Source organism: Myotis brandtii, unplaced genomic scaffold (assembly GCF_000412655.1).
Source record: "Myotis brandtii unplaced genomic scaffold, ASM41265v1 scaffold270, whole genome shotgun sequence".
Lineage (NCBI taxonomy): Eukaryota > Metazoa > Chordata > Mammalia > Chiroptera > Vespertilionidae > Myotis > Myotis brandtii.
Genome location: NW_005360273.1, coordinates 45,514 through 58,727, shown reverse-complemented (window position 1 = coordinate 58,727; position 13,214 = coordinate 45,514). Strand labels below are relative to the sequence as shown.

The 13,214-nt window shown below is 38.0% G+C and overlaps 1 protein-coding gene across 1 annotated transcript in view; it reads right to left on the bottom strand.

Moving 5' to 3' along the window:
* Window positions 1-1,674: 1,674 nt before the first annotated feature.
* Window positions 1,675-13,214, bottom strand: part of LOC102263619 (potassium channel subfamily K member 2) — a 46,239-nt gene continuing 34,699 nt past the window's right edge. The window contains exon 5 of the mRNA XM_005868508.2: window positions 1,675-3,803. Within this exon, the coding sequence (XP_005868570.1) occupies window positions 3,486-3,803 (318 nt within the window). The 3' untranslated portion in view covers window positions 1,675-3,485. The remainder of the gene's footprint in view (window positions 3,804-13,214) is intronic.

Genomic DNA, 13,214 nt, shown 5'->3' with positions numbered 1-13,214 from the left:
CATCTACATGTTACTCAGTATTAATTGGAGAGTGTGAAAGGGATACTGTCTACAAAGTGAGGAATCAACTAAATGAAAACCAATGTTTATTCTATGAGTTAATTTCAAAATTATACCATGCAAGTGACTAATATTCTCTGTTGGATACAGTTCAAAATGTGCCTAATAATGGATTTCTTCCCGGACTCTTATAAATTTGTTTAAGTGTGAAAAAGCTAAATTTTATTTGGCAAGGATAATAAATGTGCATTTTGCTCTCTACTAATAAAAGACATCCATTTAGTACTATTAGCAAATTTGTTTTGCAATTAATTTCTAAATAGATTTTCAAGATTAGATTATGCTTGAAAAGCTTTGATAGTATATATTGTGAGCCAAAAGTTGGAAGTAAAAATAATGAAACCCTTGCTCATAAGGAGTAAGAGTATATAATGACAAACTGCAAGTCTGTCTAGTTAAAGAATTGGCTTTGAGCCCTAACCGGTTTGGCTCAGTGGATAGAGCGTCGGCCTACGGACTGAAGGGTCCCAGGTTCGATTCTGGTCAAAGGCATGTACCTTAGTTGTGGGCACATCCCCAGTAGGTGTGCAGGAGGCAGCTGATTGATGTTTCTCTCTCATCGATGTTTCTAACTCTCTATCCTTCTCCCTTCCTCTCTGTAACAAATCAATAAAATATATATTTTTTAAAAATTGGCTTTGACTTTTTTGGTCAGCTAATAGGAGAAATAATTACTGTTTGTATCCCATTTACTACTAAGCCAGTAGAAGAGGACAGATAAATGTTTGTGGAACAGAGAAAATTTGGGATATGCATACACAAGGATTTTTTGATCATGTACTATATGTATTTTGCTAGTATCTGGAAATAAATTAAAACCAATGAATTATTTTCTAGTGGGAAAGACAGATAAAAACCAAATAAGAAGAGTGATGAACATCTAATCATGACCTAAGGAAAGGAACAGGGTTTTTTAAAAGAATATTATAAAGATACCTGAATTTATATAAGGGATGGCTTATCAGAGAAAGTGACACTTGAGCTGGGTTCTGAAGGATAAGTAGGAGTTTAAGTGAAAAAGGCTGAGGAGCAAAAGGAGAACAAGTATTCCATACAACGCATCAGCATAACCTTGTGATAAATGAGAGAAATCCAGTGGGGCTGCTATACAGAGCACTGGAGAATAATACAAGATGAGTCTGGAAAGGATGCATAAAGTAGACGAAAGGAAGGCCATGTGAAGGACTTTGTCTTACTCCTAAAAAAATGAAAAACTAACAGTGGATATAAAATTGAAGGGTGCCCAGCCAGTGTTGCTCAGTGGTTAAGGGTTGACCCATGAACCGAGAGGTCACCAGTTCAATTGCTGGTCAGGGCACATGCCTAGGTTGCAGGCTCTGTCCCCAGTAGGGGGCATGAAGGAGGCAGCTGATCAATGATTCTCATCATTGATGTTTCTATCTCTCTCCCCCCTCCCTTCCTCTCTGAAATCAATAGAAATATTTTTTAAAGAAGATTCTGCATGTATTTAGTGAGTGTAGTAATACTGCATCAAAAATATTCATTGAAATTTTTGAATAAAGGAGCCACTCAGCATAGAAAGCAATGTCCTGCAGTTCTACTTATTCAGAATCAGATCTAAATTCTCAGCAGCAAGCAGGAGACTCAGAAAACGCTGACTTTAATTACAAACTTTATTTGTCAATACAATTCACAGTTTATACATGGTGCAGTCCACCATATGAACTTTCAGAACAGTTACTGAGGAAATGGGTGTAGCTTTCTTTCTCAAAGAGCCTGACCTTCTAAAATTTCAGTTAGAATTTAAGTTTATAAAAGTACCTTTAACAAATTAACTGAATATTTACATTTTTAGCTTAAATTTAAATTTTGGAAAATAAGCATCTATTAAGATTTTTTTTAAAGATCCTGGGCTTATTATTAAGACTCTAATATGAATGCCAGTTATTTAGATACGCCCCCCACAATAGTAAAAGGGAAATCATTTTCCTTCTGCATTTTCAAAAATTATATATACAATGTACAGCAGATCTAAGTATGAAAATAAAAGAAAGAGTAGCAATCTATTGGGTGCCTTTACCGAATTTCTTCTGAATTTTGGAAACATCCAAAAAGTTACAGGCTATGAAATGAAACTAAAAGGATTACTGGCCTTTCCTATCTAAACAAACAAAAAGCTCTCAAGATTTAAATTGTGCTAAAACAGCCTTTTCTCTAATGTCGGAGATGAACTATGCCTGCAATCTGCATTTTCCTTGTGCAAAATCACAGTGATCCCAGTTTCAACTTCAGTCACCACTCCAGAGGTACACCCAGGGGAGGCCAGGCCTGTGCCCAGCCCTGCCGGCTGCTTCGCCTCCCCTTGTCTGGCAAACGTCACCCAATGAGAGAAATCATATAAGCCTTTCATACACCAAAAAGCAAATCGATGCTGGCAGTATAGTGTTTATTAGCAAGTGCTCATAACACATTGTTTTGCTCTCTTCATCAGAATGGTAATTCACAATTGTCTTAAATTGCCTCCGATAATATCCATTTTTAACAGTTTTCTTCTGTCAGATCATATATATATAGATTTTTCTTCTTCTTCCACCTTTAACAATGTAGTTATTAATAAATGATAAATTCCAAATACTGCCAGGAAAAAAGAGACTGGGAACAGCCAATTTTACTGGCCTGGTAATCATTACACTGTGTATATGTACCACTGGTACCTGAGACAAATAAATACTCAGAGGGGCCATCTGTGCACCTCTTTTGCTGCAGTGCCTTTTACGCTAGGGTTTCTGAGTGTTGCTTCAATATCCATCTAATTTGGCATCTAGTCCTTCTTCGGGCATCACCACTTCAGTCATTTTACACGCTGTTTCCAGCAAGGTATGGCATTCAAATGGGAGTCGTGGGGTAAAGGACTGCAGGTGAGCCTAGGGGTGGGGCGGGGAAGGAGAAACCACATATTAACTAGAGAGGTTCTGTTTCTTCGTAAGATAAGGCACTGACAGAAAATTTCTTAGGTAAAAGGCTGCATAAGAATTTCTTGCCATTTACAAAAAGAAATGTTGTCATCCATACATGGTCCGTATCTAGGCTCAGTTAGGTAGACCCTGAAAAGTTAAGGACTCATCCCTCGAAGCTACATTATGACCAGAAACAATTATAATTCATTCTGAAGCCTTATGGCACATTAGGAAAAATGGAGAAAAACAGTCTGGGCACAGAAAGGCATCAGACATTGCTTGTTTTATTCCACTGGTCAAAGAAAATAGACCATACAAGCATCATCAAAAAGATAGTGCTGGCTCGGAATTCCAAATTCTCTTGATGGCAGATGACCGTGATGGGTGTATCTATTTTCCCCCTTTTGGAGTTCATGCACAATTTTAAAAAATGCTACCAGCAACAGTCTTAAAGAGCATATAGAAGTCCTCACCTATGGCTATGCCTAAGGCTCTTCAAAGAGAGGGCTATTTAATGTTTTCAATAACAGCAATTTCCTCCCCTGCACAGTGTGGCGTCAATCCATTCAAATAGATACTTTCAGTTTTCAATAAGGGAGGCAAGACATCCCTCTCGGTGGCTAGGTGGTTCACGGACAGGGTCCTCCTACAAGGGGTCAGCTCCTGGTTGTGGTTCCCAGCCAGTTCTGCAGAGAGCTTCCGCTTAATGGAGGTGGCGCGCTGGAACTTGTCATAGATCTCCACACTCAGCCGCCGCCTCGTTTCCTTGAACTCAGCCGTGACATTGGCTGTCCACTCGGCAGCATGGGCTCGGAACTCTCCCACCTGGAGCATATAGGCAGAGACAAGACAAAGAGACACGAACATGAGGGTGAACAGTTTGTGTGCTTTCTCTTCTGGCCGTTGGATTTGGACGGAGGGTGGTTAAACAAAAGACTAGCCTGTTGTAATGCTGGAGGTCTGAGAACTGATGTTATAAGACAAGATGTGCTGACCAAAGTTTCATTTTATATAGTATGGCTCTAAAAAGGAATCTACTAGTATGAATATAAACTCTTTCAATGAAATTATATTAGTGGTACAAAGTGTGCCTACTTTTTGTGCATGAATCCTGTCGTTGAAACTTCAGATAATGTAACAAAAGCAATCTCTAACCTTTTAAAACTTTGGGAGTTTTGTTTTTTTAATCTGTAATTTCAGGAAGTATTTGGATGTAGAATAGGCAGTAGCAGCAGCAGGGCAGAATAAAAGCCTGGGGTGTGAACCCAGGTGACCTGGCTGATTCTGAGAGCACGAAAGCTGTTTACTCGGGATACAAATTCAGGTTTTAGAGACCAGAAGTGGTGTGTGCAAAAACTTCGTATCCACCTCATACTGCTCATCTATGACATGTCTATTTCCTAAATAAGCAATAAAATATCTTGTTTTTGTCTTCAGGGGAAGCGAGACTTGGCAAGTCCATTTTGAGGGCCATTTTAGAGAAAGAGCAAGTCCAGGGAACCGTTCCTCCGTGAGTGCTTGTGGAGTTGGTGAGGGTGCTCAGCCTGTCTGAGCTCTCGTTCCCTCAGCTGTAGAGCAGCATCGTCACAGTGCACACCTGCCAGGATGCTGGGCTAATGGGCTTCACCCCTTGTAAGAGCCTGTGGAGTCATCACTGTGCACTTCTCTTTCAAGGGGTAAAGAAAAAACATTGCCCTGCCGGTTGGTGTGGCTAGTTGGTTGGAGCATATTCCCGGTCAGGGCACATACCTAGGTTGCGGGTTCAATCCCCAGATGGGAGGCAACTGATTGATGTTTCTCTGACCTCTTTCTCTCTCTTCAGTAAAACATATCCTAGGGTAAGGATTAAAAAAAGAAAAAAACTGCCAAGGCCTAAGCTTGTACACAATGTTTCCTCACAACTCTGTAAAATTGTCTGCACTCTTGTGACTGAAAAAGAACGGTGCCTACCCCCCCCCCTCCCCCGGAAAATGTTATAATCCTTTTCTTAGCCAACTAGACTAACTTCTGCAGGAACCTCCTATTGTGGAACAACTCTCCTGTTCCCTCTGTTGCTGGCATTTCTGCTTTCAGCTTAAGGAGCCCCACAGAACTCATTTTCCAAGTAACATGAGCTCTTCTTTACCTGGTGAGCACATAACTATAGCTCTGTTTTCTTTGTGTTGTTTTAACCTCTGATGATTTTTGTTTTAAGCTTTGATATAACTGCTGGTTTCTGCTATGGTCTGAATCAGGGGTCCTCAAACTTTTTAAACAGGGGGCCAGTTCACTGTCCCTCAGACAGTTGGAGGGCCGGACTATAGTTTAAAAAAAAAAACTATGAACAAATTCCTATGCACACTTCACATATCTTATTTTGAAGTAAAAAAAAAAACAAAATGGGAACAAATACAATATTTGTATTTGCATGTGGCCCGCGGGCCGTAGTTTGAGGACCCCTGGTCTGAATGTTAGTGTATGCTCTGGATGGGAGGGTGGGACCCTACTGAATGGGATGAGTGCCCTTATAAAGGAGGCTCCAGAGAGCTCCCTAGCTCCTTCCACCTGGTGAGGACACAGCGAGGAGGCTCTGGCTATCAACTGGATCATGCTGGTGCTCTGATCCTGGACTTCCTGCCTCCAGAACTGTGAGAAATAAATGTTTGTTGTTTATAAGCTACCCAGTCTGTGCTATTTTGCCATAGCAGCCTAGTCAAACTAAGCTGGTTTCTAAATATTTACTTACTGAAGATTTGAATTATAAGAGGGGATATTCATGTGTCCTGGCCAGAATGGCTCAGTTGGTTGGGTGTCATTCTGGGCACCAACAGGTTGCAGGTTCAATTCCCAGTCAGGGGGCACATGCAGGGGTTGCAGACTTGATCCTCCATAGGGGGCATACAGGAGGCAGCTGATCCATGTTTTGCTCTCACATGGATGTTTCTCTCTCTTTCTCCCTTTCCCTTCCTCTCTGTATAAAAATCAAACATATTTTTAAAGAGGGGATATCCAGGTACATATATTTCAACATGATGTGTACATACACTTGGGTAATCATAGATGTGTGTGTACACAAAAATGAAATGGAAACTGTTCAAATATCCTTAGAAGCTGGCACACAGCAGATCAGCTCTTCCTCATCTATCCATAATCACATATACACACACATTTGATGATACACTTTATTTTAAAGAGGTCTTTTATTTTCTACTTGTATTCTCTCAACAAGAAATAATTGCTTGTTGTCTGCATCTGGTTCTAAAAAGCAAAGCTGGAAAAATGAGAACTTCATGGCACACATAATTGGCAAGATCAAGGGAGCATGCAAAGAAAGAGGTATTAAATTTATAGCAATTTAGCCTGAAGATTCTCACTGCTCCTGTAAGGGACCCTGTCCCACTATACTTTGGCATAGAAGAGATTATTGAATGTTTTTTCCTACTTTTCAGGGACTCTGGTTAGAAAAGCATAGGCAGTATCGATCAGTATTAAGAAACACTGAATCACTCCATACCCACTTATAAATACCCCCCAAACATTTGTATTGTTTTCTTGTTTACCTCACTGTCTGCTTAGATTACCAGTTTTTGAGTCCAGAGTCTAGAGCAGTGGTTCTCAACCTTCTGGCCTTTTAAATACAGTTCCTCATGTTGTGACCCAACCATAAAATTATTTTCATTGCTACTTCATAACTGTAATGTTGCTACTGTTATGAATCGTAATGTAAATATCTGATATGCAGGATGGTCTTATGCGACCCCTGTGAAAGGGTCGTGACCCACAGGTTGAGAACCGCTGGTCTAGAGCATATGCACCGATGTGTCTGGTACTGAGAAGGCCCTTGGTAGAAAATTGTTGAATTGCACTGAATAAATAAATGCTATCTATAAAATTTTAAAATAATACCTTTGCTATAAAAAGTGATTCAGTTGTTTCTCTACCATAGCAGCCTGGTCAAACTAATTATTAAAGACTTATAATTGTATATTGTGCTCAAATACCAAAAGAAAACCTGATTGATGTGGTCTTGAACAAAAGTTATTTTTGAACATGTTATTAAATTTTCCTAGTTTACTCAATAAGCAGAAAGTCCTGACAGTGTGAAATTTGAAGTTTATAATTAATAATTATTAATGAAAAATTTTAAATCCCAACTAACCTTTATTAGCACCTTAACAATGATTTTTAAAAAAGGAATTAACCTGTTTTATTTGAAATTTCAGGATTTTCTCAATGTAAAAAGAACAAATGCTAATTATGACTATTATTTGCATTTTCTATGAACAGCTTTTCCTAATAGTAAGGTTAATATAATAAAGGGAACAGAAAATATAAATTTTTGTTTAAATAGGACTCTGGCCCAGCCAGCATGGCTCAGTGGTTGAGCATCGACCTATGAATCAGGAGGTCACAGTTCAATTCCTGGTCAGGGCATATGCCAGGGTGTCGGGCTCAATCCCCAGTATGGGGTGTGCAGGAGGCAGCTAATCAATGATTCCCTCTCATCGTTGATGTTTCTGTCTTTCCCTCCTCCCTTCCTCTCTGAAATCAAAATAAATAAAATAGAGTGTGAAAAGTATAAGAACCAGCTACTATATTCAGTTTCCACCCACAAACAAGTGGTAAACCAAAAATAATCTCTGGCCTGGAAGACATCCATCTGAGTAAGCCCCTACATCAGGGCTTAAGTCCTGGGCACTACTAGAACTGATAGACCGAAAATGAGGTCTACTGCATTGGTTTTATGTGGTTACCAGCCTTTTACCTCCATGTTCTGAAAGGCCACTGGCATTCCCTGGCTCTGCCTCCCCTTTTTTTTGTTCATGGTCTCCTATCTTTTTACCTTAAACATATCTTCTTCTTATTCATAGTAATAGACTTTGCTTATCCAGAATTCAAATGTGAATCTATTTATTTGCAGGTTTTCTATCTCCTCTAACTAGAATTTAAGTGTATCCTCAGCAACTGGAATACACCTTGTATGAAGCAGACTCATAAAATCTGTGAAATGCATAAACACATCACTGAAAATGCATGTTCTCTGTAATCTCACACCTCAATGAAAAATTAGCAATAGTGTTGGCACACAGACTGCCAATTGGTTTTCTTCTTCGTCTACGAACCTTTCTTCCTCTTCAATTTTATTGTCATTAATATTTTTTCAAAAGTAGTCTTATAATAAACACATTGTTTTGCAAATGCTCTACCCCAACCAATTTTAGTCTTTCCCCCCTGTTTGTACCCATTATTCTACCTCACAGTTGATGTCATCGGCCTAGCATTGCACAGGATGATGGCTATAGCATGCTACTATTGGTGAACTTTTTGGTGGTTTCTGTTGTTGACATTGGGGTGTATTTATTTTTGCTATTGATAATAAAACTTCAGTGGATATTCTTGCACCCATATCTTTGCTAACGTGTCCACGTATTACTAGAAGTAGAAATGCTGGTTCAAAAGACAGGAATATTTTCAGATTTTGAGTACACTGAAATTTCTATCTAACTGTCATTGTTTTCTAACTCAGTGTTTGTAGTAGCCCCAATATTTCCTCTTTCTCTCCATGCTGATGCTTCCCACCCATTAGTCACTTAGTAGTTGTCTCGGTTATCAGATTGACTGTTGTGATATAACAGTGCCTGTGTTCAAGTAACCCTTATTTTACTACTAATGGTCCCAAAGGACATGAGTAGTTTAAACTTATCACAGGTATGTATATGTAGGAAAAAACTGTACATATAGGGCTCAGTCCTATCTGTGGTTTCAGGCATCCACTGGGGGGTTTAGAACATATCCCTCAGGGATGAGGGAGGAGTGCTGTATTTGGTTAACACTTGAAAGAGCTTCAACTTTTCTTTAAAAAAAGTATTCTATTTTTATGCAGATCTCATCATTGTCTTTGATGTGAGCAGAATAACGTGGATAGAGTCTTTTCCCCAAGGGACATTGTCAAGAGAATCTGAAACAAAACTGAACATTTAGGATTTCATGGCTACTAAGTAATTTTCTTCACCAGAAATAAAACTAAGGAAAATAAAACTAAGGAGGTTTATATCTCATCTTTGACCAATGCTGTTTCCTGTACCTTTGTCAGTGGGATTTTAATTTACTTTTCTCAGATGCTTATATACCTTAATGACTTGAGGAAAGTTAAATATTAAAAGCAAGCGGGATAAATATCCTATGTTCATGGATTGGAAAAATCAACATAGTTAAAATGCCCATTTCACTCAAAGCAATATACAGATTTAATGCAATCCCTAACAAAATCTCAATGTCATTTTTTAAAGAAATAGAATGAGAACTCATCAGATTTGTATGGAACCACAAAAGATTCAGAATAGCCAAAGCAATCCTGAAAGAAAAAAAAAATGAAGCTGGAGGTATCATGCTATCTCAACTCAAAATATACTACAGAGCTAAAATATACTACAGAGCTATGATAATCAAAACAGCATGGTATTGGCAGAGAAACAGATACACAGGTCAATGCAACAGAATAGCGGGCCCAGCTATAAAACCACACATATACGGACAGATAATTTTTGACAAAGGAGCCAGAAATGCACATTGGAGTAAAGATAGTCTCTTCAATAAATGGTGCTGGGAAAACTGGATTGCAGTTTGTCCCCACATACAAAAATTCAAATTAAATCAAAGACCGAAACATGAGACCCGAAACTATTAAGTCACATAGAAAAAAATATAGGTACCAAACTTATAGACCTGGGTGGTAGAGAACATTTTATGGACTTGACCCCAAAGGCAAAGGAAGTAAAGGCAAAAATAAATGAATGGGACTACTGAAGAGCTTCTGCAAAAGAAATGAACAACAAAACAAACAGGCAGTCAAACAGATGGGAGATAATATTTGTGAACAGTAGCTCTGACAAAGGTTTAATTTCCAAAATATATAAAGAACTCATAAAACTCAACACCAAACAAATAATCCAATCAAAAAGTGGGCAGAGGACCTGAAAATACATCTCTCCCAAGAAGACATACAGCCAATAGATACATGAAAAGATGTTCAACCTCACTGGCAATTAGGGAAATGCAAATTAAAACTACAATGAGATACTACCTTACACCAGTTAGAGTGGCCATTATTAACAAGACAAGCAATGCAATAACAAGCATTGGAGAGGTTGTGGAAAAAAAGGAAACCCTCGTTTACCCCTGGTGGCAATGTAGACTGATACAACCACTATGGAAAGGAGTCTGACAATTCCTCAAAAAATTAAAAATAGAGCTACCATATGACCCAACAACCCCACTCCTGGGTATATACCCAAAAAACTCGAGATCATTTATACACACAGATATATGCACACCTATGTTCATTGCAGCATTATTCACGGTGGCCAAGACATGGAAACAGCCAAAGTGCCCTGTGATAGAGGCCTGGATAAAGAAGATGTGGTATATATACACAATGGAGTACTACACGGCCATAATAAAGGATGAAATAGCGTCATTTACAACAACATGGATGGACCTTGAGAACATTATGCAAAGTGAAATAAATCAGAAAAGCTAAGAACTATATGATTTCACTCAGATGTGGAATATGAAACACAAACAGCAGTGTGATGTTGCCAGAGGGAGGGAGTGGGGGGATAAAGGGGTCCTAAAAGAGGTGACAGGAGATTTGACTTTGGGTGGTGGACACACAGTGCAATATACAGATTTGTAACTTAGTAATCCACACATGCAACCTATATATTCATGTTAACTAATGTCACCCCAATAAAATTTTAAAAAATTTAAAAAAATAAAAGCAAGTGATGAGTTGGAAACATTAAATCTGTAAAAGTAATTTGAAGCCTACTTTGCATTCTACTTTCAGTGGTTGACTAGACTATAATTCTTGATAATTATCATTAATTCATTTTCTGAAGTATTGACATTTCATTGTATTGTTGAACTGTGCTGTTAAAAAGAACAATTCAAACTATTCTCTTTACCGACCAGGTTAATAAAAAAAACCCCACTAAAATAATTACTAAGTGCCACATTATCTTGACAGAACAGTACATGATGTTTTTCTCTGGTATTCTGGAAAGTATATGTAATATTCATAAGGTCTTAATCTAAACTGCTTTTTTTAGTTAGCAATTTCTCTACTTCTTAATGCCATACATATTAACATAACTATATAAAGATTAAGCACAATAGTTTTAATAAAAACAATACTATTAATACCATGATTTTAAATAATATCTTTTAAAATTTGAAAGTATTATGCACCATGTGGATACACAGTATTATGAGGCAAGGCTGCAAAATCAAACATCCACTTGTTGTAAACGCAACGTCTTAATTTTTGTCATTGTAGTAACACACTGTCATTGTGTCACTGAACATCCCTGAAATTCTCCCCACTGGTCTGGTATTGGGATTACTTTAATAATCCATTTTTTGGAGCTCAGCTAACATATACAGCAGCTTATTGTATTGTAAAGATGGGGATATTAAAATTCATGAAACAAAATAATTTATATACTTTTTATGAAATTCCACATACTCTTATGTGATTGAGTTATAGTAACTAGATATTTGCTTGTCAGCACAATGGAAATTCTATGATTAGGGGTGGGGTTGAGGGGGTAATCATCTGTTGTTTCAGTTCTTAAATGTGTATAGCTATGAAAAATATATCACGTCAAAAGTAATAGCTGAATGAAGGGGTGTGTTGACACCTTAAAACATTCTGCACAAAATATATTCATTATATATTGAATAAAATCCAAACATTTAATGATATTTCCAAACTTACTCAGGAAACCTAGATTTAATAGTTCGCCTATAACAAAAGGGCATTTTATGTTCACTGCAGGAATACATGACCTGGCCACTTAAAAAATGATTTTCTTTGCTCTTTCATTTTCCTTCCTAAACAAGTCAGCCCCAAGACAGGGGGTAAGCAGAACAGGGGAGGCAGGGCTGTAGTGCCAGAGTGGACTGTCAGAGCTAGACCCGCACAGGGGACTCCATACAAGGATGGCAGCCCCCCGCCCGCCCCCCAAGAGAGGCCCAGCATATAGTGCTGAGGACCAAGCATGGTGGGAAGGGCATCCCTGCAGGGAAGTGACAGTTCAAGCCTGGCTACATACAAGGAGACTGAAAAAATATATATATATAATGAGAATAATATCAATTACTGTAAGAGAAAGGAATTACAAATATAAAAATGCAGAAAACTAGAAGGGAATTGGAATTAGAGATACCGGTATGATCTCAAGGTTTTCAAGGTATATAGATATAAATGTAGATGGAAATATTTATGTGCATGAATATAAAATATATTCCTTAGCTCTGTCTACTTGGAGTACCAGGGAGAAGTGACAACCCATTAGCAACAAGCACCCATATCTTCATTTCTAAATACCACCATCCACTAAAAGAAACCATAATTCCTTGTAAAAACAAATAATTCCAGGGCTGGGGCAGAGAAATTGTTTGAATTGTTTAAGTTGAGCCCAAAACATCATCTTGTGTCAAAAAGTAACAAATTGCCCCCCAAATTATGGGATATACCAAAAGACAGCTTGAAGGTCTCTCACTGGCGAAGACTAGGGCAACTTGAAGATCAAAATAAATGATTATAAGAGATTATAACCCATAGTTTACAGCCAAAATCCATGAGTCTGTACTGATGAAACTAACTAAATAATAAATTGAGAGTTCAATGAGGAAAGAATAACCATAAAATCATTAAGTACATCCCCACAAAGTACGCATTAATTTTACAGAGTAACTATACAGTGAATAAAATTAACTGCTTTTTCTTTTGAACTATTCACCCGGATTTTATCAAAATATTTAAATCACGCATATTTATGCATAAAAATTGAGTTCAATAGGTAAACTGAAGGTGATTAATTTAAAGCCATTAAGTCCAGTTTGTAATCATGAAATGTAAGCACATTGGAAATTCCATTGCAAGGAGGTGCCAGATATGTATTATTTTATTCTATGAAAGTCAGAGGAAAAAGTCATTTTGGCACCTAAGGCTAAACCAGTCTCTGAGCAGGTGCACTCCCAGCAGTGGTGTCAGGACAAGCTATAGATGAGCAGCTGGGGAGTTCTGGAGTGTGAAGAAGAAGATGAGACAAGCCTATAAGGATGTGAGAAAAGAACAAGTCTTCATTTTGTTGTTCTTTGTTGCCGTTATTTTCAGAGGTTCATGCATTGAGCTCTGGAAATGTGCTCTATCAGTTTAAAAATATCTTTATCATACTTAAACTTTGCAAA